We start from the raw sequence: 27,394 nt of genomic DNA on the forward strand, positions 1-27,394 counted from the left end.
TAACGCTGGGAAGTGAGTTGGGACGAAAGAGAATGACTGGCCCAAAGCACCCAGTTGGATTTCTTGGCTAGGCAGGATTTAACTCACGGTCTCTTGCTTTGTAGCCTAGTTGCTTGCAGCATAATGTTATATTTCTGCCTACTTGAAAATAAACCTATTGAATTACTGGATATTATTCCCGGGTAAGGATGTATAGGACTGCAACCCCCCCTCTCTTTTTTTTGCACATTTCAACCTGGATCACAAAGGAAATGAAATTATACCCAGCACGTACCTATCTTGATGCAGTAAATTCAGTGGATCAAATATGGTTTGGTTTCTAAGAAAAAGCTAACTCTTGTTTGTTTAGCTAGTTAAGTATCAACCTAAAGGTCAATGATTTAAGTGTGTTAATTTTGCTTCACCTATATCAATGACTGTCAGCTTAAGGGACTGAGAAGGAGAGAAAGGAAGAGAGAAGCTTAAAGCAATGAAAGTTGTAAATTGCCATATATCATTTAACGGGTGGTGATATCTGCAACTATCCTGGAACTGAAAGGATCACTGAGCTGAAGATAATTTTTTTCTCCCCAGGCAATGCATTCTTATGGTGTCCCTTAACTCAATTTGTAACACAAATTTCAAGCTATGCAAATACTGGACAAATAATCAAATATGCCCCACACTGGAACGAGCAACCTTATTCAGTTCCTAATTTCTAACATGTTGGAACTGGAAAGCATAGAATAGAAAAGCATGATTTTTTTTTCTTAAATCAAGTATAGAGAAGAAATCTAATGAATGATTCAAAAATATACAGCACATAGTTAAATAGAAAAGGTTTAGTTTTGCATACAGATTATAGCTTGGAGGGAAGTGTTCAAGTGTGAATGTCATGTCAATATATTTCACAGAACAAAACTTAAAAATATACCATGGTTATATACATGATTACAAATACAGATTATTCTAACATTTAATATGACTCACACATCTCTGCTGCACTATTCAAATGGAATACATTTGACATATTTGCTATACACAGAGGCCATGTGATGACTCTCCTAGAACCTGATAGGTCTTCTGGAAGCATTTTGGAGAATGTCGTGAAGGGTAACATCTGAAAACTCTTAAAAGCAACCATATCTTTTCTTGGAACCCTGTGTCTCTCTACTCTAACCCTACTTTTTTGGCAAAAATATATATAAAAAGAAATTGGTCATATTTCCAAAAGCATGGAAAGGTATCTATACACTGAGGAAAGAATTTAGAGGTCTTCAGTTCTGAACATTCTCAGTTTCTTTATTCTGCAAAATATCAAATAAATGTAAAAGGAAAACGGAGCAAAATAAAAGAAACATAAGCAACCTTTGGAAGTCCAAACCATATACACTGCTCAAAAAAATAAAGGGAACACTTAAACAACACAATGTAACTCCAAGTCAATCACACTTCTGTGAAATCAAACTGTCCACTTAAGTAGCAACACTGATTGACAATCAATTTCACATGCTGTTGTGCAAATGGAATAGACAACTGGTGGAAAGCACAGGCAGTTAGCAAGACATCCCCAATAAAGGAGTGGTTCTGCAGATGCTGACCACAGACCACTTTTCAGTTCCTATGCTTTCTGGGTAATGGTTTGGTCACTTTTGAATGCTGGCAGTGCTTTCACTCTAGTGGTAGCATGAGACGGAGTCTACAACCCACACAAGTGGCTCAGATAGTACAGCTCATCCAGGATGGCACATCAATGCAAGCTGTGGCAAGAAGGTTTGCTGTATCTGTCAGCATAGTGTCCAGAGCATGGAGGCACTACCAGGAGACAGGCCAGTACATCAGGAGACATGGAGGAGACCATAGGATGGCAACAACCCAGCACCAGGACCACTACCTCCACCTTTGTGCAAGGAAGGACAGGAGGAGCACTGCCAGAGCCCTGCAAAATGACCTCCAGCAGGCCACACATGTGCATGTGGCTGCTCAAATGGTCAGAAACAGACTCCATGAGGGTGGTATGAGGGCCCGACATCTACAGGTGGGGGTTGTGCTTACAGCCCAACACCGTGCAGGACGTTTGGCATCTGCCAGAAATCATCAAGATTGGTAATTTGTCACTGGCACCCTGTGCTCTACACAGATGAAAGCAGGTTCACACTAAGCACATGTGACAGACATGACAGGGTCTGGAGACGCCGTGGAGAACGTTCTGCTGCCTGCAACATCCTCCAGCACGACCAGTTTGGCAGTGGGTCAGTAATGGTGTGGGGTGGCATTTCTTTAAGGCTTTAGCACAGCCCTCCATGTGCTCGCCAGAGGTAGCCTGACTGCCATTAGGTACCGAGATGAGATCCTCAGACCCCTAATGCACAACAATTCTAGACCTCATGTGGCTGGAATGTGTCAGCAGTTCCTGCAAGATGAAGGCATTGATGCTATGGACTGGCCCGCCCATTCCCCAGACCTGACTCCAATTGAGCACATCTGGGACATCATGTCTCGCTTCATCCACCAATGCCATGTTGCACCACAGACTGTCCAGGAGTTGGGGGATGCTTTAGTCCAGGTGTGGGAGGAGATTCCACAGGAGACCATCTGCCACCTCATCAGGAGCATGCCCAGGCATTGTAAGGAAGGCATAAAGGCACATGGAGGCCACACACACTACTGAGCCTCATTTTTGACTTGTTTTAAGGACATTACATCAAAGTTGGATCAGCCTGTAGTGTTTTTTTCCACTTTAATTTTGAGTGTAACTCCAAATCCAGACCTCCATGGGTTGCTAAATTTAATTTCCATTGATAATTTTTGTGTGATTTTGTTGTCAGCACATTCAACTATGTAATGAACAAAGTATTTAATAAGAATATTTCATTCATTCAGATCAAGGATGTCTTATTTTTGTGTTCCCTTTATTTTTTTGAGCAGTGTATTTTAATTGTACTGCAGGCTTAGCTAGTCCTCTGGTGATCACATTAATCTCTACCTCTTTCATTCACTCCTCTTTCATCTTTCTGTCTCTCTCCAATATATTTCTCTCTCCAAAACATTTCCATCTTAGTAGAAGTACTTTCATTGGCTTTTGCTATGTGACATAGTCCATAAATCCTAGACCTGACTGAAAAGTTGAATGTGCGGGATCACATTTAAGTAGAGGGGCACTTTCTCTCTTCCCCCTACATACTTTTCTCACAATCGTTTCCACAATGTGTGTAGCAACAACATTTCTTTCCCTTACATCCTCCCAAAGAACTCTAGTTTCACACACACAAAAATGGAGACTGTAGCTGTGCTATTCCTCTCCTTATGATGAGCATTTCCTTAAGTGCAGCTATTCCCCCAATTTCTCTGCCTCAAAATAAATAGAAAAAAAATGTGATGGACAGTTCATACACAGTTCTTTAATTATTTAGCTGCTTCTTTGTGGGAGTCTACAAAATTTTGGAATTTTGGATAGGGACGGAGGTAGAGATTAGATCCAACATATGTTATCTCATTTTGCTACTGTCTGAATTCCGAATAACATTGAAATAAAACACAATTACTGACATAATGAACATATGTGGAAATCTATAAAGTGGACAATCCAAATATAATACTTAAATGTCAATGGCTTTAAATTATTCTTAGAAGAATATTGAGCAATTTGAGTGCATATTTCCATTTTGGCTAATCACCAACCATGTAGCATTGTAAACATCTTAAATTCAAATATATCTTGATACCCATAAGGATTAGATACTTTAAAATGTAACTCTTCCTAAAGTGACAGAATAAACCCAGACTGTAAAAATTCTGTTGAGCTGTAGTATGGACAACCCTTAGATTTTTTCCCCTACTGCCTGAATTAGAAAGCTGATTTTTTAAATCTTTTTTTGCTGCTGCAGTTTTTAATGGCAGATTTCAAAACTCAATATTATATTAATTTTTTTAAAATAAAAGTAAATATATTTCCATCAAAGTAATCTAATCAAGGAACTGGATTCACAAATATGTTTATTTGAGCATTTCCCCCTCCCCCCAAAAACTAGGATAGCTTATTTATGAGAAAGTATTACAATAATTAAGAGCATACTCCACATTATTTTAATCCCCACTGAGATAGCTTTCATATTATTTCATATTATTACTTAGCGCTTAAAGCTTGGTAGGAAATTTAAATTTTCTTAAGGCTCTTGCAGTCTCTTCAGTGCAGATGGGAATAGCTTTACCTATTTATCAAAACTACAACACAAATTAGAAGCTGCTGGATTGGGACTCTTTGTTTAGACACCCTGAATGCTTAATGTGTTATAAAATTATATTCCAGTATATTTCCCTTCGATAGAGGGAAAGTTATAATTTGATTTTTGATTGAATTTTCTTTGTAATTTCAGGAGTTCCATCACTACTGTTTACATTGAGGTACTTCCTCCTAACAATCAAAGTCCACCTCGCTTCCCTCAACAGATGTACAGTCTTGAACTCAGTGAGGCCATGCGAATTGGTGCCATTTTGCTAAATTTGCAGGTACAGAATGCTTCAATGTAAGCATTTACAAAGCTCTTTTTGTTTATGTGTATGAGTTGAATTGTAATTACTTCTGATTTTTCTTGGGCAACTTTTGCATTATAGCTTGTCAAACTCTCAGCCTATCATTCAACACTTTCCCTGTTGCTTTGTAGAATTATCTGTGCATATTGCTACATCTGATGCTGATGAGATAAATAAGTACCTAAGAGTTTAATTTTGCTCCAGTGAAATAGCAGGCACTCCATAACACAGGCATTCAGTATTTGCTTATCTTTGATTTCATGTGATAGAATTCTGTGGATCAGTTACCTTTTCAAGGAAAACACATTCATCACTGCAAATCTCATTGAGGGACCCTCACAAGATTTCTAGAGTCCAAAACTGCTGTTTTGCAGTATCTGTAATAACACTCCTCCATCATATCATAGAGATCTTTTGGATCATTATGGAAGACTATTGAAACCAGTGAGATATCTCCATAGATAATGGGTCATATTCTGCATTCTTTCATCTCTTTACATGCAATAGTAGAAGATGTACTTTGCATGTAAGATTCAAGGTTACATTTCTTGTATTTACGAAAAGGGCAGAAGAACTTGTATTTGATACATAATAAAGCTGTACCAGCCAGCTTGTATTGATCAACGTCTTGATCCAGCATAGGATAACTTGTGTTATTTTATTTTAAGTTCTTAGAACAGCAAATACGACAGTTGTCCTCATGCTGTTCCCAACACTAACTTGGACGTTTCAGAATTAAAGGGGGGAAATGTTCTGCTTTTAACAATTATTACCCAAGAGAACACTAATTACACTGAAAAGAAAGGAAAATATATATCAAGAAAATTAACATTTCATTCATTAGAGCATCTGTGGGCCATGGCACACGAGTAGGCCATAAGGGGTGTGCATCCAGGACAAAGAAATGATCAGCGAACCCGCATGCACATCCTCACTTGCATGAGAAGCATATACATATTCTCTATTTAACTGAACAGCAGGGCCATGTGTATGTTGCTCTCACAAGTGTAGCTGCTCACTCAGAACCATCTCCCCTTCTCTCCAGCCCCTCAGTTCACAAAGTTGTTGGAAACATTGGGGAACTCTGCATTAGACCTTCTGTGTCAGGAGGCCCAATATTTCCATTGGGGTATATATGATAATTTTAGCCCATGCCACCATTTTCATGCACAGAGGCCTAGTGCTTTGAACAAAATCATGCTTTTTCATTACAGCTTTGTCATGCCTAAAAACAGAAAGTTAGGGCAGTTGAAATTTTACCTCAGAAAAGCTCAGAATCCCAACAAATGTTGTGCTTATATTGCAGCAGGCAACCTGCAGGGGCCAATTCTATGCACTTGGTTTGGTTTCAGTAATAGATTTCCTGACAGAAAAAGAACCTCCATCTCCTCAGGGTTGCAAGCATTTATGGCCACTTCCTGCATCTGTACTTTTTGAAGCAGCCTTCTGGAAATAATTTCCAACACTGGAAGTATTTTAACACGAAAATAAATGGATTGGAAGGGGTTCACCTGTGTCACTGCTGTTTCTCTGGGTTTGTAGCTTGATCAGGACAATTGCTGAGAGTCATGCTTAGGAGGCAGGAGATAATGACATAGCCAGAAGGATAGAATCAGTAAGTTCAGTCTGATATTTTTTTTCTTTCTATTTTTTAACTATATGGATTCCTTTATTCAAGTAACACTCACATTTTAACCTCATAATTTGTGGGCTCCAGAGACCACTCATGATGAAACTTGAGAGTCTTGTGTTCTGCAGTTGGACCCCACAGATTCATGTGCTGAAGCTTCCCTAACATAATAATAATTCCTGATATTTGCCATTATTAGGCAAGATTTACTAAGAGCAAGTGACTTATTCTAAGCAATTCAAATACAGCCAAGCAAGAACAGGGATAGAAGGCAGAGTTCAGGCCTATCTGGCAAACAACAACTCAAAGACTGATGGGGTCAGCAACATGCCTTACCACTCTGACTGGATGGGGTGGGCCAATGTGATGGGATGAAGAATAATGTTCAAGAGATATTTGCATCCAATGTTTTAATGATGATACATTTGGAAATTTGGAATAAAAATGTTCTTTGCTTAGATTATTTGTTCGTATGACTGATGCTGTACCAAGCACATTTAGATCATGTTTACAAACATTGCAAACAGGATCTGGCTAAAATCAGTAATTTCAAAGCTGTGTTCCTCTATTTGTCACAACGAATGCAGAGGATTTTATTTGAGCGTAGACGCTTATTAGATTTCCATGCCAGTGGTACTTTAATATGCTTAATTTTGACTGGAATGTGTTTTCTGCAATTAAACAGATACAGTTTGTTATTAACTTGCTTAATTAATGGTATTATGTAATCTTTTTTTTTTCAAACCATCTGTTACTCTGTAGGATTTTTGTGTTGCATATTTTAAGAAGCATAGAAATAAGTGTGTGATTTAAACATTGCTATCGTTTATTTTACTAGTTTGTTAAAAAGTCAGTCATAAATATTCCCTTCTGCATCATTCTGAGAATAATGTGAAGAATATACTGCCTGTAAAAAAGGCCTTTAAAAAAAATCTCATTGTTGACTAAATCTTAAGTATGCAAATGTTTTAATTTTGTAAAATTCCAATAGGCAATTATCATTCTTATCACAGCATATTCTCATGCAGCCAAAATGCAGCCACTCTCCAGAGGAGATAAACACCGTAATGATCAGTCTGTTGAGAATTAAAGCTGTCAAATATTAAACTATTATGAGCAGATTAGCATTTCAAATGTATTGTCCATCACTATTCGACTTTAAAAATAATAATAATAAAAAGAATCAAGTCTAATATGCCACTTGTTTGTGTGTGGTTTTTTTTAAGGCAACTGATCGAGAAGGTGACCCTATAAAATACCTCATACAAAATGGAGACCCCCAACATGTATTTAATCTTTCTGAAACGTAAGTCATTTTTTTCTTTTGAACGGCAGTGAATTAACACATCGATTTTAGTTAACCTGCTTCCCCCCCCCCCTCTTTCTCTCTCTCTCTCTTTTCCATTCAATCATGTCTGATTCTTGGAGACTTCCTGGATGAGTCCCTGCAGTTTTCTTGCAAGGTTTTTCAGAAGTGGTTTGCCCTTGCCTGTTTCCTAGGGCTGAGAGAAAATGACTGTCCCAAGGTCAGCCAGCTGGCTTTGTTCTTAAGGCAGCACTAGAACTCACAGTCTTCCACTTTCTAACCTGAAGCCTTAACCCAGGGCTGTCAAACTCCTGGGCCGCAGCTGGATGTGTCATGCGCTGGCCATGCCTACGGCTGGTTTAGCAAAGGGGGAAAATGTCCCAATACGTCACGTGATGGCGCCATGACGATGCGAGTTTGACACCCTTGCCTTAATGACTGCACCAAACTCTCTCTAATCAGCTATACAAAATGTACAAATATACTTATATATCAGTTTACTGGTGACAAAGTGTATAGTGATAGCAACTTCTATTAATTCAAAGGAATTTTCATTAGTCATGGCTAAGTTAGGCCTACCCACCCACACAATTAATTAAGAGCTTCTATTCAGAATAATTTACATTACAATAATTTTACTTTGCCTTATAATAATTGCAATGTAGTAATATATAGATAGGCATTTGATGGACTTGCAAACTCTTTCAATCAATAACATATCTTTATGATAGGTTTCCAAACACATCTACTTTCATCTCTGTTTCCCATGCAAGCTTATTCAGGTTCACAAAAGAAAGTATCTATGGGACTTACTTCCATCTATGTAATTGTAGGGTTACAGCACATATTTCTAACTTCTCGGGCCAATTTAAATAGCAGACTTAGTGCAAATAAGTTTCCAATCATAACTATTCAACTGTTTGAAGCTGAGCTCTCTCATATTTAATAGCAGCCTTGTAAATGGTGCTAAACTTTAAAACCATACATCTGAGACCATTTATTTATTATAAATGTTTGACTGGGTAAAACCTACTGAGATGGAAACTTCCATTATGAGAACAACCTGGGATTAATTAGAAGCCTTTAAATTTGCCAGGTTTTCTGCTAATGACAGTGACTTTTTCAAAAACTTGCTAATTCTAGTCTTAAAAATGAAATGTGCTTTAATAAGAAAGATCTTTTGGGACTATTGTTTTAATTCAACCCCAGATATTCCAGACATTACTACCGAGAAAGCTTTTAGCTTTCCTCCTAAATTAATGCCACATTAAAGAAAAGCCATAGCAAACTGAAAGGTGCATGTACTAGAAACAATGAAAAATCTTTTTTTTTTAGAATCTGTCAGTTGTGAAGCTATTACTTGTCTAAATATTAAATATAAAAAGGAAAGAAGAAAACCTGTATTTTGAAGTAAATTTGAAGCTTTATGATTGTGTTTGCCGAATTCAAGTACTAAAACAAAAAATGACTAGTTCTTTGCAACTTGAGTACTGCATAAGCAGGATAAAAATTAAATCTGCACATGTGGTAATTTCTTCTAAAGCTCATATTGTAATTTTGTTAATGCAGAACCAGCTTTCTTTAGGTGACTTTCTGCTTAGGGAACAATGTATCAAAGACTGAAAATATTAATTCTTGTGGAATGTAATTGGACATTTCAGAATTATCATGATTACCATTTTGACAGCCATATACAACATCTAATTTTGCATTAGACTGAAATGTACTATTATGGACTGGGATGTATATTTAGAACCAAATCTCACTGAAAGTAAGAAATACAAGAAGTAATGAATATTAGAGCTGTTTCTTGAAGATTGTTGAAATGAAGCTGGCCTAATCAACTTTGGCTAAAATTCATAGTTTATGAACTTTAGCAAGGCTGCTTCTGGGAAGATTCAGCAGTTATTTGCTCTTCCATTTTAGAAAGAGCAAACCTGATGGAAATTTAGAATGATTCTTGGAAAATCAAGTGTAGCTACTCAGTTTGTGTAATTATTTTTAAGGTTTCCTACAGACAAGGTTTAGTAAAATGGGAAACCATAGCTCCATGTCATATGTAGTCCAAAAAAATTGAAACCTCATTCGTGTGTATTTCTGGAGCCATTCTATGTCCTGAATTTATTCAGTATGTCTGGGTTTTTTTAATTTTTTATTTTTGTTTGTCAAGCATGTATGAGAAAACAAGTATAAGTATGAACATAACATATAAACATATAAGTATAAATAGGTATAAGTATATACATAATAAATGAGTACGAATAAATGGGAACAGTGGGACAGGGACAGTAGGCACACTGGTGCACTTATGCACACCCCCTTACAGACCTCTTAGGAATGGAGTGAGTTCTGCAGTAGACAGTTTAAAAATTAAAGTTTTGGGGGTTTGAGGATGTAATAACAGAGTCAGGTAGTGAGTTCCAGGCGTTGACCACTCTGTTGCTGAAGTTGTATTTTCTACCATCAAGTTTGGAGCAGTTTTCTTTGTATCTATTGTTTACCCATGTGTTATTGTGGTTGAAGCTGAAGTAGTTATTGATAGGAAGGATGTTGTAGCAGACAATTTTGTGTACTAAACTTAGGTCAGACCATAGCCAGCATAGTTCTAGGTTGTCCAGGTCCAAAATTTCAAGCCTGGTAGCATAAGGTATTCTATTTTGCATACAATCTCTATAGCTTATATAGGAGAATTAAAAAAGTGTTTAGTTTACTAACAGTGCAACAAAGTTGCCTGTAACCAGGGGTGGGATTCTACAGATTCACACCTATTCACTAAAAACGGTTGTTAACATTCTAAGCAGTTTGGAGAACCGGTTGTTAGAAGAAATTACTGGCCTAATCCTGTAAGGAAGTCAGGAAGGAAACATTCTGGTGTTGCTTGCAGAAACTGCCTCTCCATTAACGCTTATTACATTCTTGGCAGGACTAGACTTCCTGTCTCTGGAACTTCTTTGGAGTTTTTTTCTCTCCCTTGCTGGTACTTTGCTTGTGTGGAGTGACCATTCAAAGTTACAATGGCACTGAAAAAAGTGACTTATGGCCATTTTTCACACTTACGACTGTTGCAGCATCCCCACAGTCATGAGAGGCCAGGCGAGGAGATGCGTGCCTCGATGTGAGTGATGTTGAGTTGGCCATGCCCAGCCAGTCACATGACCACCAAGCCATGCCCACCAACTAATGCCCAGTCACATGACCACCAAGCCATGCCCACCACACCCATAGAACCAGTTGTTAAAAAATTTGAATCCCACCCCTGCCTCTAACCATTCTGATTCCCAACATCAGCAGAAGTTAACGAAGAAGTTAACACTGTTTTGTAATATTCCCAGAACAGTATTTGTTTTCTCTCTCTCTCTCTCTCTCTCTCTCTCTCTCCCTTTTTTTCTCTCTCTCTCCCTCCCTCTCTCTCTCCCTCTCTCTCTCTGTGTGTCTCTGTGAATGTGTGTATGTGTGTAAGTTAGTATTCAGACAAAACAAAAAGTAGGAAAATGATCTGAGAATACAACATAGAGACCACTCTGTCTACAAAGACAAAACTATACTGGCAGGGTGGCTTGCTTTCAGAATTTCTCAAGAACATCAACAGAATGTTCTATCAAAATGGGTACTCTGTCAATAGAAAAGAGGACAATTCATGCCTTGGAAGGTCAGGAACTGAGCAAGACATTGACTGAATTTATAATGCAGTGAACCACAGGTTATCCCAACACCAACTCATAGCCATCATCCCATTATCTCAAAGTTCACATTTTTCACACCTCTTTTGTACTATACACAGGTTTTCCAGCCACATAAGAGTCTCAGATTTCAGTAAGAGCCAAGAGGTTTTTAAGAAATAGCAGGGGAAAGTTGCTTTTTCTTTTCTTGTGACTCAGTTAAAATGCAATCCCACCATCCACCAAATGATAGAAACTATACTAACAGAAAAAAAGTGTGGTCCTTATTGCCAACCTCTTTCTTCTTTGTAGGTTCCATTCTTCATTGTTGATGAAAAGTGGTGCCTTATTTCTTGTGTGTTGTGCTCTTTTTTCCATACAGTTGGATAACTCCTCTGAGTTTCCTGACCTCCCCTCTTCTAATAGTTACTAGGTTGCAGAAAGAATCCACCAATATAGAAAGTGTCATAGGGAGAGGTTTGATATTTAACTATGACTTCTGACATTTATTTTGTGCTAGGAAGAAAAGAGTGTCATAGGGATTTACAATATGGCATCCAGATTTTGACTGCTATGTAACTCATTAATCATCATCAATCATCTTTTAACAATCCCATAATCCCTTGTGGGGTCGAGTCTGGGCAACTGAATGGAGCTAGCAGAGTGTTTAATGGCCAGATGCCCTTCCTGTTGCCTATGCAGAGTTTTGTTCAGCAAACATATTCCCATTGTGCCCAGAGAGAGAAATATCTACCTCTACCTAGGATTGAACTGACAGCTTCCTGATTGTGAGGCAAGAGCTCCACCTCTGGGCCACCACACCACTCTAACTCATTAGATGGATATAGAGAATTCAAACTCTTTGCTACTATCCAAGTAGTCATCCATACTTTTACAACATGCTTTTGATAATCCTAATTTTCAGTTGCATAGGGTCAAATATCTGCTTGACGTTACTAGAACTCTTGCATATTTATTAAGTTGTGCAAATTCTACAATCTCTTATCCAGGCCACTGAATAAATAAATAAATTTCCAGATTTCTGCAAGGCAATCACTAGAGTTTATTTTCATGTATGTGTGCATATGTATGCTGCTGGTCACCTTGGACATAAAGTTAATTGACCAAGGTGACCAGTTATAGGGCAACCTTGTCTCTTACTCTACCACATAATCTCAGAAAAGTCAACTCTTTCCAAAAATCCCTTTTTCCTTGCTCTTACTGAGGATGAGGAAATAAAGTATGGCAGAAGTAAAGAATCTTCAAGGATTGGATAGTATCTGCCCTAGCTTGAAACATCATCCATCACTTTCTATCAATAGGTCCTCTGACTACCGCTACCAGCAAGGTTAGAAAATGCTACAAATCTCAAAAGGCTGAAAATTATTTTTTTTGATGGGCAAAATGCTATGTTAACAGCAGTGCAGCTAACTGTAACTTACAGCAACCTCACTCAAAGGTTGGGAACAAGATGAAAGCAACATCATGGAACATATCTGTTGAGGTATTCCCCGTTAGGAGAATGAGTGCACTTGGGGAAACATAGGGAAAGTGATGTTGAATAACATATGACCAGCATACAGATACACTGAATAGTAAAATGTAGTTTTTACTTCCAGTAAACGGGTAAACAAAGTCCAGCAAACAATCCAAATCATACACAGTTAAAGCAGTTAGTATCAGTCCAGGGATAAGCCCAGGGGACTTCAAACTTGACAGCTTTAGGACTTGTGGTCTTCAACTCCCAGAATTCCTCCTCCAGTCATGTTAGCTCAGGAATTCTGGGAGTTGAGGTCCGCAAGTCTTAAACTTGCCAAGTTTGAAGACCCTTCAATGTACTCTATTATTTCCTTAATTGTGCTCTTCAAGGACCTGACTTCCTTTGTTCTGCCAAAGCACACATACTTCCTGTTTGTTTGTTTATTCTTATGGGGTAAAAGTGCTTGGTGAGGAAAAGAGAAGTCTGGGAGAACAGAAGAGAACTGGAGCATATAATATTATTTATTTAAGATATGCCACTTCTCATCCAGGTCTTCCATGAGAGTTCACAAACAGAAGCATTAGAATGAACTAAAATCCAACTGCCCTTAGAGCAAATGGAGACAAAATCCAGGGGGAAGAACCACAGCTTAAACAGTCTGACACATTGTCAGATTTCCATAGCAAGAACATCATAATGGAGAAGACCTTTTGCAGGAAAAAAAAAGATCACACAGCTGTTATTTGTAAGCAACACTCCCAACAAGACCACCTTTCAAAGATGTCCAGGGCCAGACTGGTATATAGCAGCAGACTTCTTTAAATCTGGATCTGTAGTTTCATCATAATTGCGTTGAAAATATCTGATTTTTACTGTTTGTGTTTTAAGACACCTATCCTGCCAGTTTAAGAGAGTGACAGGATTGTGTTCATGCTGGGGCTGTCAGTATAACCATATATTACAAAATCTTCACTTCCTAAACTCTGTGTGTTGTGTGTTTCTGTCATCATCATCCTCTTTTAATGATCCCATAATTCCTTGTGGCGTGGAGTCTGGGCAACTGAATGGAAATAGCAGAGTGTTTTAATGACCAGATGCCCTTCCTGTCACCAATGCGGAGTTTTGTTCAGCAGATATATTTTCAGTGGGCCCAGAGAGAGAAATATCTATATCTGCCTGCCTGTGTCATGCCCCTGGTGGAGACTGACTCTGAGGAAGAGGAGGAACAGCCAACAGGGAGTGGGAGTGTGGCTCCAGAGGTGGTGGAGGAGGCTGAGGAAGGGCGGAGGCCGGCTGAGCAATTAGAGGAGGATCCAGGCCCATCCCCTCTCCATCCTAGGTCACACAGGGAGGAGAGGATCAGGGAAAAGCGAGGTCTACTCAGGAGGAGTAGACCATGATCCTTCTCATGGCTTGCAGCTGGGAGCTATGTATATAAGTTCATAACTACACAGTCAGAATTGCTGAAGTTAAAGTTTAGTGTTTACTTTGAAAGAGGTTTATCTTTGCTGGCGTTCTTCCCATGGACTCTCCTCGGTTATCTTCCTAGAATGTATGATTAATTATCTTGGCTTGCTTCGGAACTCTCATCAATGTGGTTTGTTTTGGTTTTCTTTTTGCCTCATTATTTACTTTTGTGACTTTAAACTGTGCTTAATAAAACAGTGAAGTTAAGCTGAAGGCATTACCAGACTTTAATGTATGTTTTGGGTTTGGGGTTATTTTGAGAGACTATGAATCCTCACAGCCTGCCTGCCTGCCCCCCGCCCTATCTATCTATCTATCTATCTATCTATCTATCTATCTAATTCAGTTACTAAATCTCAAAAACCAATCTTATGCTACAGAAAAAAATCCCCCAAAGTCCATTCTAAGGAGAAATGTTTGCAAGTCTAAATCAAACCCCCCTTGCATATAAATAAGCTTGTCACTCTTTAGGAGACATACTTTCTCGTAACATACATATTTATTTTATTGCTAGATCCGGGCTGCTAGCCTTAGGAAAGCCTTTAGATCGAGAAAGCACCGATCGCTACATTTTGATTGTTACAGCCTCAGATGGCCGACCAGATGGGGTAAGTTTCTTGCAGAAATATAAAAATGTGCCTGCAGCTGTGAGCAAAGAATCAGGAAGCTTTAAAAAAAAAAACAGTGAGTCACAATCTTTTGTTACATGTTTTCCCCCCTTTTGGTAACATTTCTAACATACAGCAATTCCCTTTCATGTCCAAAACATTTCTGGCAATGCTTGTAATGCTGCTACTCTAGTGGTTTGTGCCATATCTCTGACATTTCATCGTTCTGTTTTGGCCAGTTGAAACATCACACATTGTCAGGGGAATCCCCAAGGACTGATCCAACACAAAACTAGAATCCATAGCCTGAGCTACTTGTTTTGACCTTTTATAAAATTGTGTCCCAAGAACTTCCCTATGGGTAATAGGACATGGACACAATTTCTTTTCATTTTTTCTCCCCGGACACTTGGGAAAGAATTTTGAAATGATGTGTGGCAAAGTTATAATGAAAATAACATTGAAGGTTTTCTATTGTTACTCAAGATAGAAGTTCACAGGTTAGAGTAGCTGCTAGCTAGAGAATTGGGATACTTGCTGTATTTATAAATCAATAGCAATCAAGCACATTCAGATCTCTAGTTATATATATGGCAGTCTTTCAGATAAGCTGGCTAGTTCAAAGAATGCATACAATTTGCACGCTATAAATCATGATACTTTTTTTTCTTTGAAGTATGGGCAATCCTACTCTATGTTTTACCACTTCATAGTCCTTCAACATATAATAATTTTGGGAACTGGGACTGCTTTTAATGTCAGTATTTAATAACCTTCCACTAAGGTAAACAATGCCAGTGTTTTTTACAATAAAAACAGGTTGTAAATGGCTCTGGGATCAGTATGTTTGATAAATTGTGTGTTCTCATACCAGTATAGACCTCGTTAAGGTGGACATAGATCTTGAGAAGTGAAAGCTTGATTAAGAGAGTCTTCCTCTTTTATCTTAACATCTAGACAACTTCCTATAAACATGGTGTCTCAGGCTTTCAAACATAAAATCAGCCCCTTCAATGGTACTCAAATAACAGCTGGCAATTCATCTGGATCTTTTAGTAAGGTGTATGCTCAGAATCTCAACCACTGGTAGTCAGCTTTGCTGATATCTCCTGCACTACTTTAAGCTTCCAGGTCTTCTTCAGGGATAAAATAATGAATACAGATAAACAGAGGCGGTATTCAGCAGGTTCTGACCAGTTCTGGAAAACCAGTAGCGTAATTTTTGAGGAGTCCGGAGAACCAGCAAATACCACCTCTCTGATTGGAGATTTTACAGCAGGCTTGTCCAACCCACGGCCCATGGGCCGCATGCGGCCCAGGTCGCTTCGTAATGCGGCCCAGTGCCCACCCCAACCTTCATGCCAGAGCCAGCGAGGAGGAGGAGGAGAGGCAGGCGCGAGGCGGGGCGAGGCAAGCGCCAGGCCAAGCAGCAAGAGAACAGACGGGCGCCGTCAGAGCGCCACCTCCTGCTGTTGCCCCGCCGCCACCGCCGCCGCTTCTGCCCCCGCCGTCACTGCCGCTGCTGCCCCCGCCTCTGCTTCTGCCCCCCCTGCCACCGCTTCTGCCACCGCCGCTGCTGCCGCCCCCGCCGCCACCCCCACCGCTGTTTCTTCCCCCGCCACCGCTGCTGCTTCTGCTCCCGCTGCCCCCACAGCGGGGGCAGTAGCGGTGGCGGGGGCGGGGGCGGGGGAAGAAGCGGTGGTGGGGGTGGCGGCGGGGGCAGCAGCGGTGGTGGGGAAGAAGCAGCGGCAGCGGGGGCAGAAGCGGCGGTGAGGGCAGAGGCAGCAGCGGTGGCAGGGGAAGAAGCGGCGGCGCCGGCAGGGGCAGAAGCCATGGCGGGGCAGAAGCAGCAGCGGTGGCAGGGGAAGAAGCGGCGGCAGCGGGGAAGAAGCCACGGCGGGGCAGAAGCAGCAGCAGTGGCGGGGGAAGGCTTCTGCCCTCACCACTGCTGCTGCTTCTGCCTTCCAGTCCTGCCTCATCCAGCCGGGCCATTTGCAGGAGGAGAGGTAGGCACGAGGCGGGTGAGCTTTCTCCCTGCCCCCCCCCAAAAAAATTTGGCCGGAAAATAAACCATGATAAAAAAACTGTGATAAAAAAATCATGATAAAAAATAAATAATTTTTAATAAATAATTAATAATAAATAATAAAAACATCTCACTAACTTCATTTCGAAATAAATTTAATATGTTAACTATGTTTTCTATGGTTTTTTTTGGATGATCAGGTATCGTTACTGTTATTTTATTTTATGTGAGGCCCAAACCAAATTTTCATCTTCTAATGTGGCCCAGGGAAGGTGAAAGGTTGGACACCCCTGTTTTACAGTATCCTTCCCCTGCCATGCCCACCAAGCCACACCCACAGAAAAAAAAATGGTAGTAAAAAAATTGGAATCCCACCACTGCACATAAAGGTAAAGGTTTTCCCTATCCAGTTATGTCTGATATCTGTTTTTTAACCGAGGGAGCACATGTTGTCTGAAGATGGTTTTGTGGTCATTGGCCAGCATGCCTACATGCTGAGACACATGAAACGTTGTTAGCTTCCCACCAAATTGGTACCTATTTATCTACTCACATTTTCATGCTTTTGAACCGTTAGATGGGTAGGATTAGGGACAAGGACAGGAGCTCACCTCATCTTGTGGCACTTGGGTCTCGAACCTGGGCTGTCAATTTTCCAGCTGACAAGATCAGCATCTTTAACCGCTGAGCCATTGCACTCCTTAATGAAGATCCGTAAGTGGTGCCAAATACACTCAGGAAACGCTGGATTTGATGCACTAGATGTAAATCACAAGTGTACTCATTGCCTTTGTTGCGATGTAGGAATCCAAAGAGACCAAACAGAACTATAAATTAGTCCAAGAAAGGAAGCAGTTGATATAAATTACAGGTAGTTCTCAAATTTTGACCCTTCATTCATAGTTATAATGACACAAAAAAATGGAGGATTTATGACCAGTCTACAAAGTTCTGGCTGTCACAAGGTTCCTTTGTTCATGTGATTGTGATTTGTGCACTTAACAACTGGCTTACAGTTGTGATGATTACAGGGTCCCACAGACATGAGATCACCATTTGTGATTTCCCCTGCCAGCTTTCCACAAAATCGGTGGGATCACAAGTCACTCCCACTCCTGCCACTTTTTCACCCATCTGAAGCACCTGCCAATCCCGCTGTTCTGTAACATCTTCATGCGGCACCTGTCTACCAGAGGTGGTATTCAGCAGGTTCTGAACAGTTCTGGAGAACCAGTAACAGAAATGTTGAGTATTTTGGAGAACCGGCAAATACCATCTCTGACTGGCCCCACCCCCATCTATGCTCTGCCTCCCAAGTCCCAGCTGATTGGCTGGGTCTTCTTTTGTTGCCCTGCACAGGAGAACAGAGCTAGAAAGCAGGTTAGTGGGGAGGGGTGGGAATGGAGATTTTGCAATATCCTTCCCCTGCCATGCCTACCAAGCCGCACCCATCAAGCCACACCCCGCCCACCAAGCCACGCCCATAGAACTGGTAGTAAAACAATTTGAATCCCACCACTGCTACCTACCTACCTGCTCTTACAAAGTAGTCTTTCTCTGTTGTTTCCAACAGTTTCATATCTAGGAAGTTTCCTTCCTATGGAGATGAAGATCTGACTCCTACAGACAATTTCCATGGCATGGAGAATTAAATATATAATGAAATGTCTGCAAGAAAACAACTAAGCTCAGAGAGAATTAAGGGCCATGCAGTTCAACACTGAGCTATAAATGCTCTTTTCTATATAGGCTAGATATTATCTTTGATCAGTTTTTTTGGTGTGACCCACATTCTCAAAGCACGTGGAATAATGTTCAGAACAAGTGAAATTATTGAATGTTTAATTATTTATCTAAACATTTATATGAGCCATGGTGGCACAGTGGTTAGAGTGCAGTACTGCAGGCTACATCTGCTGACTGCTGGCTGCCTGCAATTTGGCAGTTCAAATCCAACCAGGCTCAAGGATGACTTAGCTTTCCATCCTTCCGAGGTGAATAAAATGAGGAGCCAAACTGTTGGGGGCAATAGGCTGACTCTGTAAACCACTTAGAGAGGACTGTAAAGCATTGTAAAGTGATATATAAATCTAGGTGCTATTGCTATATGCATGTGCCCCATATTGCACAGTGCATATAACTGTGCGTATCTATGCCTATCTCTCATGCTCTCTTTCTCTTACACAACAAACTTTCCATTTCTCTTTCCAGTCTTGCATAGAGACAGATGCCCAACACGCATAGGTAGAGAAGTATGGAGGGTTGGGACAAAAATTAGAAAGAGAATTAATGGAAGCTCATAAATTGGTACAGTATAATAGAGTTGGAAGGGGGTTTTCAGAGGTTTTCTAGTGCAACACCCTGCTCAAACAAGAGATTCGGTACCATTCTGGAGAATTATAAGGTGGGAAGGGGGAAATGATGAGGAACATGGCTGAGACACTGAAATGAGAAGAATGAAGAGAATAACAGATTGACTGTAGGAGCCAGTTGGGAGACATGTGAGGGCAAGCTATTCTTACAGGCTGCAGAATGCTGCTTTTTGTACCTGTGCCTCAGTCATATACAAGTAATCCTCAAGTTACAACAGTTCATTTAGTGAGCATTCTAAGTTACAAAAGTTCTGGAAGAAATGAGTTATGACCGTTTTTCTCACTTAAGACATCCCCATGGTCACATGATCAAAATTAGGACACCTTCAACAATTCACTCATGTTTATGATGGTTGCTGTGTCTCATGTGATTCCCTTTTGTCACATTCTGATAAGTAAAGTCAACAAGGAAGTTAACCTCGCTTAACAAATATGTTACTCACTTAACAACTGCAACAATTGACTTAACAATGGTGGCAAGAAAGGTTGTAAACTGGGACAAAGTTCACTTCACCAATGTCTCCCTTAGCAACAGAAAGGTTGGGCTCATTTGTGGTCATAAGTTGAGGGTCACCTATACTTTACCTTTTTCCTGTATTTGATAATACAGCTTCATTGAAAAGCTCTGTGTAAAACGATATTAAAGTTTCTTTCTGGTGATGTAGTTTCTGGTTCAGGCCTTGAAAAATCATCACTTCGTGATGATTATGAAATAATGGGCTCTGGGCATAAATTTATCAAAATGTTGATACTTCTTAGAGCCCAGTGGCCTCCACGCTTTTGAGCACCAGGGACCGGTTCCATGGAGAAAGTTTTTTTCCATGGACTGGAGTGCGCATGGTTTTAACAATAGCAATAACATTTAGACTTTACAGACCTCTCTAAGCAGTTTTACAGAGTCAGCCTATTGCCCCCAACAATCTGGGTTCTCATTTTTACCGACCTCGGAAGGATGGAAGGCTGAGTCAACCTTGAACTGCCAAATTGCAGGCAGCCAGCAGGCAGCAGAAATAGCCTGCAGCACTGCATTCTAACCACTGTGCCACCGTGGCTCCTGCCTGAATCCTATGGATGGGGCTTCACTTGTTTACGCGTCCCAGTTGCTGGCATACTGGGGTGCAGTGCTGATCTATGGCCCAGGGATTGGGGACTACTGCTCTAGCACAGTGATGCCCAATTTATTGGTTCTCAAGGGCCCTAAACGACAATGGAAAGACCGTCAAAATTCTAATCAGAAAGTTAAAGATAGAAAGCCCTGCATCTATATGGCTTCTTTCTGGAGATTTTGAGAGCATCACCTCTCTGCTTCATAGTGCCATTTTTCTAATGAATATATCATTAGTGAAGGAGAAAATCACCATTTGGTTCAGGCTCCGCTTATTAGCTCTTCAGGTATTAGTTCATTTTCATTTATTTCGTTCTAAATGGAAAACTTTGTATATATGTATGGTGGGGACAGGGGCAGAATTCATACTTTATAACCTTTGAAGTTGCATTTTTCTGCATCAGTAAGAATATAATAAAGAACGGAATGGAATCCTACTTCACTTGTTTCAGCCTGGTTAGTTAACTATCGCTGTGGCTACACCGTTTTGGCAGAAAGGTCATGTTGTAGATTGAGCAATGAGAGGCTAGACCAGGGCATGGATGCAACAAGACTTTATTAAAGTAATAAACGACTGAACATGTTAGCCTGGCCTGGAGCAGGCTCACAGCGAACAGCGGCTGGCCGAACCCTGCAGCTGGCTTTTATAGCCGGCTGTCGAGGGAGGCCAGCCAATGAGGGGCAGCAAACGCCCCCGCAGCATGCACGGACCTGGGTGGGGACTTTGGCAAGTTCCAGGGACATAACACCCCTTCCCCCCAGATGCGAACACGCATAGTCATTTAAATAAGCGGGCGGTCTGTGCTGGCGCCCCGAGCGTCGTAACTCCGGTGAGTTACCAAGTGTCTCAGAGTTCGAGGAAACCGGTAGGGTTGGTGATGGGGTGCAGCCTCGCTCTGAGGTCTGCGCTGGTACCGGTGCAGTGCTACTGGCCGGCGATGTTGTGGCCCCATCTGCTGGTTCAGGTGGAGGACCCGTCGGGCAGTCCCGGTCTACTGCCTGCTCCCTTGGCTTGGGTGATGGTGTCGAAGAGCCTCTGGCATGGTCTTCGATGAGAGTTTGGTGAGGCACCTGGGGGCCGACCTGAGCCCACGATCCGGCACTGGCGAGGGTACCCTGTCGCTTCCTTAGCTGGTCCAGGTGCCTTCTCCAGATGCGGCCGTCTTCCAGCTGGACTCGGTACGACCTGGGGCCGGTGATGGCTACTATCATTCCTGGAATCCAAAGTGGGTCTCCGGCATAGTTCCTTGCAAAGACATGTTCCTGCAAGACAAAATCTCTGACCCCCGTCATTGAAGCGAGAGGGGTGTCAGGGCAATAGTGAGGGTGGAGCCTATCCAACACAGTTCTTAGGCGTCTACACATCAGAGGTTCAGCTGGGGATTTGTTGGTGACCATGCAAGGGGTTGAGTGTTGGCTTAGCAAGAAGCGGGAGAGTCTGTGATGCCAATCTTCTTTGCTGAATCTGGCTAACGCTTCTTTTGTGGATCTAACGGCTCTCTCCGCCAGTCCGTTGCTGGCAGGATGAAAGGGGGCCGTGAAGATGTGTCGAATGCCAAGATTGGTAGCAAAGCGGCTAAACTCTGTTGAGGCAAACTGGGGGCCATTATCCGAAACTATGGTATCTGGTAGCCCGTGTGTTACGAATAGGCGGGTCAGGGCCTTGGTAACCGCTTGCGTGGTGGTCGTGGATAGTTGGGCCACATCGATCCATTTAGAGTATGAATCTACGACCACCAAGAAGGTTTTGCCATATATTGGTCCCGCTAAGTCAATGTGTAGCCTTGACCAAGGCGCGTTGGCGCTCTCCCACTTTGTGGGGGTGGTGACTGGAGGGGATGGTCTGGATTCCTGACAGGGTTGGCAAGAGCTTACCCACTTGACGATGTCGTCGTCCAAGCCAGGCCACCAGACGTAACTCCGAGCCAACGCCTTCATCCAGACGATGCCCGGGTGGCCCTCGTGTAGCGCCTCTAAGACTGGTGTGCGAAGCGAGGCCGGGATGACAACTCGGGTGCCCCACAACAGGCAGCCCTGTAAGCTAGATAGTTCCTGTTGACGGGTCTTAAAAGGTGTGAATTCGGCTGCGAGGTTAGAGCCCGGCCACCCCCTCCTCACCCAGTCCAGTACCAGGGCGATTGTTTTGTCCGTCTTGGATTTGGTGGTGATGTCGAGAGCGGTGACAGGAAGGTCGAGCTCGGTGACATCGAAGATGGCATGGACCGGGGCCGGGTCCTCAGCTGGAGCTGGCAGAGGGCAGCGGCTGAGGGCGTCTGCGTGGCTTAACGTTTTTCCTGGGCGGTGGATGAGCTTGTACGAGTAAGCCGCCAGGAACAAGGTCCACCTCGTCATTCTTGGAGACAACACTTGGGGAGTCTGCTTGTCTCCCGATAGAAGACCCAGGAGAGGCTTGTGATCCGTGATTAGTTCGAAGTTGTGGCCAAAAAGGAATTCATGAAATTTCTTTACCGCTGCCACTGTGGCTAAAGCCTCCTTCTCTATTTGACAATAGTTACGCTCTGTTGCTGAGAGCGTCCTGGAAAAGAAAGCGATTGGTGCCTCGGAGCCGTTGGGTAGTCTATGGCTTAATACGGCTCCAATCCCAAAAGGGGATGCATCCGCTGCTAGTACCAATGGGAGGTGTGGGTCAAATTGAATAAGGACCGCGTCTGATGTGAGCAGTGATTTGACTGCACGAAAAGCGGTGTCTTCCTTGTGTCCCCAGTGCCAAGGTGATTTTTTATCTAAGAGCCTGTGTAAAGTCTCTGCTACTGATGCTTTGTGAGGCAGGAATGATGCATAAAAGTTCAATAATCCCAAAAAGGCTTGTAGCTCGGCTTTAGTGGTTGGCGTGGGTGCCTCATGGATTGCCTTGACCTTGGATTCTAGGGGGTGAATGCCTGAGGCGTCAATTCTATAGCCCAGAAAGCCCACCTGTTTAGTGGCAATGGCACATTTCTCCCTTTTTAATTTGAGGCCATGCTGTCTGAACCTGTCTAACACTGCTCTGACTCTCTGGAAGAGTTGGGGCTTGTCCCTGGCCGAGACCAATATGTCGTCGAAGTAGGGCACTACGCCTGGGAGGCCCTGAAGTATACGCTCCATGAGGGATTGGAAGATGCCCGGGGCAACACTTACGCCAAACTGGAGACGCCTGCACCGGAAGGCACCCCTGTGGGTCACAATAGTTTGCAGTTCGGCTGTTTGGTTGTCAACAGGGAACTGTTGATACGCTTGAGACATGTCCAATTTGGCAAAAATGTTGCCAGGCTCAAAGGTATGCAATAAATGTTGAATGACCGGGACTGGGTAAGCGCTAACTTGTAGAAAGCGGTTAATTGTTGTTTTGTAATCCGAACAAATTCTCAGACTGCCGTCCTTTTTTAGGGGTGTGACAATTGGCGTCTCCCATTTGGCGAAGTCTGTCGGCTCAATGACCCCCTGCTTTAATAATTTATCCAGCTCTGCGTCCAGTTTAGGCCGAATGGCGAATGGGACTCTACGAGGTTTCAGCCGGACTGGAACCGCTTGGGGGTCAACTGCAAATGAGATGGGGGTACCATTATAACACCCTAACTCATCGCTGAATACGTCTGAGTAGTCAGTGAATAAGGAGTCAGTGTCAGAAGCTGAGACAGCATGGACTCCTGTTAACCCTAGGCCGAGGTACGGGAACCAATCAAGCCCCAAGAGACTAGGGAGGTTGCCGTTAACTACCACTAGAGGCAGGTGGCCTTTGAAAGCTTTAAAATTAACCAGGAACTTGCCTTTGCCGAGTACTGGAATGTCCTTCCCCTGATAGTCCCTCAAGGTGATCGGGCACTTCTGGAGCTGGTTTCTGGATAGTCTGGGCTGGATTTTCTTGAGAGTGCTCCAAGAGATGATTGAGAGCGCTGACCCCGTATCAACCTCCATACGACAAGGTTTACCTTCTAATAAAATGGAGAGTGTGATTTTACTAATAGAATGACAGGTGTGGTTAGCATGGTAGCAAGTGTGACAATTTAGTACTTGCCTTTGGGGTCCCGAATGGGAAAAGGAAGGAACCTTTTGTGCTGAGTTGTGCGCGGCCTGGCAGACTCTGGCGATGTGGCCTTTTTTGTGGCAATTGTTGCAGATGGCACCTTTGAATTTGCACGAAGCTCTCGAGTGAGGTCCGCCACAGGATAGGCACAGGATGATGTGTTTGGGTGCACTGTTGCTTTCTTGCCTGTTTCCTGCCTGTGGTTGTTTGGCCTGAGCGAGGCGGTGGACATCTGTTTGATCGTTGGGATCATCTTCGTTGACCACCTCTTCTGAGTGAATGGTGGCACAGCTTTGTTTGGGAACGGGACCTTGAATTTCGGTGGCTGACTGGGTTGCCAGTTCTGCAGCCAAGGCTTCCTCGACGGCCTGGGAGAGGTTGAGATCCTTCCTGGCAAGTAGTCGCCTCTGGAGGTGAAGGTCTTTGACCCCGCAGACGAGCTGGTCGAGGAGCATGTCATCTAAATAGTTCCCGAACCCGCAGTGGAGAGCTGCAGTCCTCAAGGCGGCCATATACTGGTTGACGGTTTCCTTTTCCGCTTGCTTCCTCATCCGGAAGGTGAAACGCCTCGCGATCTGTGAGGGCCTGGGGGAGTAATGATTGGTGAGGATCTCCAGCAATTCTGCCCAGGGGACATTCTTTAACTCACGTGGAGCAACGAGTGCTGTGGCGGTATCAAAAACGATGGCTCCACAATAACTGAGGAAGAATGACTTCTTTCTGTGCTCCCCAGCATCAGCCAGACCAATGGCAACGATGTAGTGGTTAAAACGATTTTTGTATGATTTCCACTTTTCTTCATCAGGCTTGAACGGTGGGAAGGCTGGGTTGGAGTTCATGTTGAGAACTTCTGCAGGTTACACTGCTGTGAGATCTCTCTGGGACGACAAATGGCCCTTCGTGCTTTTGTCAGGCTAGTGACTACAGCTCTTGAGAGGTTACACAGAATCTCTCTGTTCTCTCTGGGTTACGCTATGGCTCAGGCTGCAACGGTCGTTGGCAGCGTTATTTGAATTTCGCGCTCCTGGAGAGCGTAGGCGGTAATGGCTGACTGCAGCTGACAGTGATTTGAATCTTGCGCCCTGTGCCGGCGTCAGAGACTCCCGGAATGGCAGCACCGCGCTGTATTCCGACTCGAATTCAAACGACAGCCGTTTGAATTTCGCGCTCTTTTTGGGCTGAGCGGCTGCGGCTCGCAGCGCTTCACTTTCCCTGTAGCTTGCTAACTGAGCGGCTACAGACGCTCTTCCTTTCGCTTTTGCTGACTGAGCTCTCTGGCGGCGCGGCTGCGGCTCAGCAATTGAGTGATTTCAGCTGTTGCGGATTGCCTCTGGTAGCCATCCCATCCTCGTCGCCAGTGTTGTAGATTGAGCAATGAGAGGCTAGACCAGGGCATGGATGCAATAAGACTTTATTAAAGTAATAAAGGACTGAACGTGTTAGCCTGGCCTGGAGCAGGCTCACAGCGAACAGCGGCTGGCCGAACCCTGCAGCTGGCTTTTATAGCCGGCTGTCGAGGGAGGCCAGCCAATGAGGGGCAGCAATCAACCCCGTAGCATGCATGGACCTGGGTGGGGACTTTGGCAAGTTCCAGGGACATAACAGGTCACATTTGCATCTCCCCCACCCCACTTCTAATTACTGCAACCTCCATTGTATAAAGTGAGAAAGGATGAATCTACTGTGGTTTTTCATTAAGAAGATGTATAACCCAACTGTGCATCACACAGAACCCGGAACTTCATTTTTGGCAGGACACCATGGACTCTAATGAATGTGTTGATGAGACCTCTTTGCCAGTCAATACATTAATGAGTTATCAGCAGCAAATAGACATTTTTAAAGCACATGCAATTTATCGTGTCCACAAAATAAGTTGCGTGGAATTGCTAATATGGTTACCAGGTCTCCCTCCCCCCATCTCTCTTTTATTAGAGCTTATTATTAAAGATTGTTAAAGGGCCAGGAAAAGTGATAGAACAGTTTGGATGGGCACAGCAGTTTTAACTAAGTTTGTTGCATGTGCCATTCTCAGTAAGTTTTGTTTGTTTCATCCTATTTCTATGAGGATTCATTGGCAGGGTTGGTGGGGAGAGAGAATAATTTTGGGATCCCTATTAATTTCAGAATAAAAAGATGGCTAAGTATCTTTATCTGAGAGGTTCCTCTTTTCTTTTTTCACATCTTCTGCAGATGTGAGTTGTCTGAAGCAGCTAGCATGCATATTTCATATTGCTGCACATCTTGAAATATGCTGAAGTTGCCTTGGGGACCATTGGGACTTCATGATGTGTTCATTACTCTCAGAGAGATTGGGAACATTGTACCTTTAAGTATTCTTTTTTCCCATGGATTCAGGAAGCAAATATTTCTTCCCACACAATCTACTTGAAACGGTCAAGTTGCTCTCAGCAAGAAACTGCAGCCATATTTTCAGCAGAAATCATTTGATTAGAAATCAAATGTTGTAATTCCTGTGGGTTTCTGGAGGTTGTAAAGATCAGAGAAAATTGAGTCATCCTTTCTGTGGCATCCAGTGGAAGTTTGAATTCAGAATAAGTGAACCTCGCTGGACAATCCAGTTGTTGAGCTTTCAGTGGGAGTAGGTCAATATTCGGATTCATCAGTTAGACAGATTGGATACAAGTAGTCCTTGACTTATGGCCACAGTTTCTGCTGCTAAGTGACATGGTTGTTAAATGAATCACTGTTAACCTTTCTTACCACAGCTGTTAAATGAATCACTGCAGTTGTTAAGTTAATAACAGGGTTGTTAAGTGAATTGGCTTTCCCATTGATTTCATTTGTCAGAAGGTCTCTGTGATGACCCAGGGTAGAATACAAAATAAACACAGCCACAAAAAACAGGTAAAGCCCCTTTTATTCCTTCACTTTGTTTCCAAGCTGCAAATATCCTTTACTGGAGACAAAAAACTCCCACACAAGCAGTTACAAGAAGGAGGAAATGCCGTTTAAACTAAAAATGCCTATAAATTATAAAGAGTAAAAAAACAACACAAACTAGCAAGATAAGGGCTTGAAGACGTCCACAGACATTGGAACACATACTGGCAAGGATGTCAAACTCAGAGAGGAACAATAAACCAGAGATATTTCCATGCTTTGTTTCCAGCACTGGCCCATACGCATGTCCATCCTCTTATCCAGTTGTCACAGCTGCAGCCCATGAAGAGGATCAAGGCCC

At 42.6% G+C, this 27,394-nt stretch overlaps 1 protein-coding gene across 10 annotated transcripts in view; it reads left to right on the forward strand.

Annotated features, from left to right (window-relative positions):
• Nucleotides 1-27,394, forward strand: part of PCDH15 (protocadherin related 15) — a 579,778-nt gene that overhangs the window by 359,173 nt on the left and 193,211 nt on the right. For all 10 annotated transcript variants that reach the window (XM_087932347.1, XM_087932353.1, XM_087932355.1 and 7 more), the window contains 3 exons: nucleotides 4,356-4,488; nucleotides 7,369-7,448; nucleotides 14,569-14,662. In XM_087932347.1, the coding sequence (XP_087788473.1) occupies nucleotides 4,356-4,488; nucleotides 7,369-7,448; nucleotides 14,569-14,662 (307 nt within the window). The remainder of the gene's footprint in view (nucleotides 1-4,355; nucleotides 4,489-7,368; nucleotides 7,449-14,568; nucleotides 14,663-27,394) is intronic.

The sequence above is a fragment of the Pseudonaja textilis genome, chromosome 4, assembly GCF_049901715.1.
Source record: "Pseudonaja textilis isolate UNSWEBS1 chromosome 4, rPseTex1.2, whole genome shotgun sequence".
Classification (NCBI taxonomy): domain Eukaryota; kingdom Metazoa; phylum Chordata; class Lepidosauria; order Squamata; family Elapidae; genus Pseudonaja; species Pseudonaja textilis.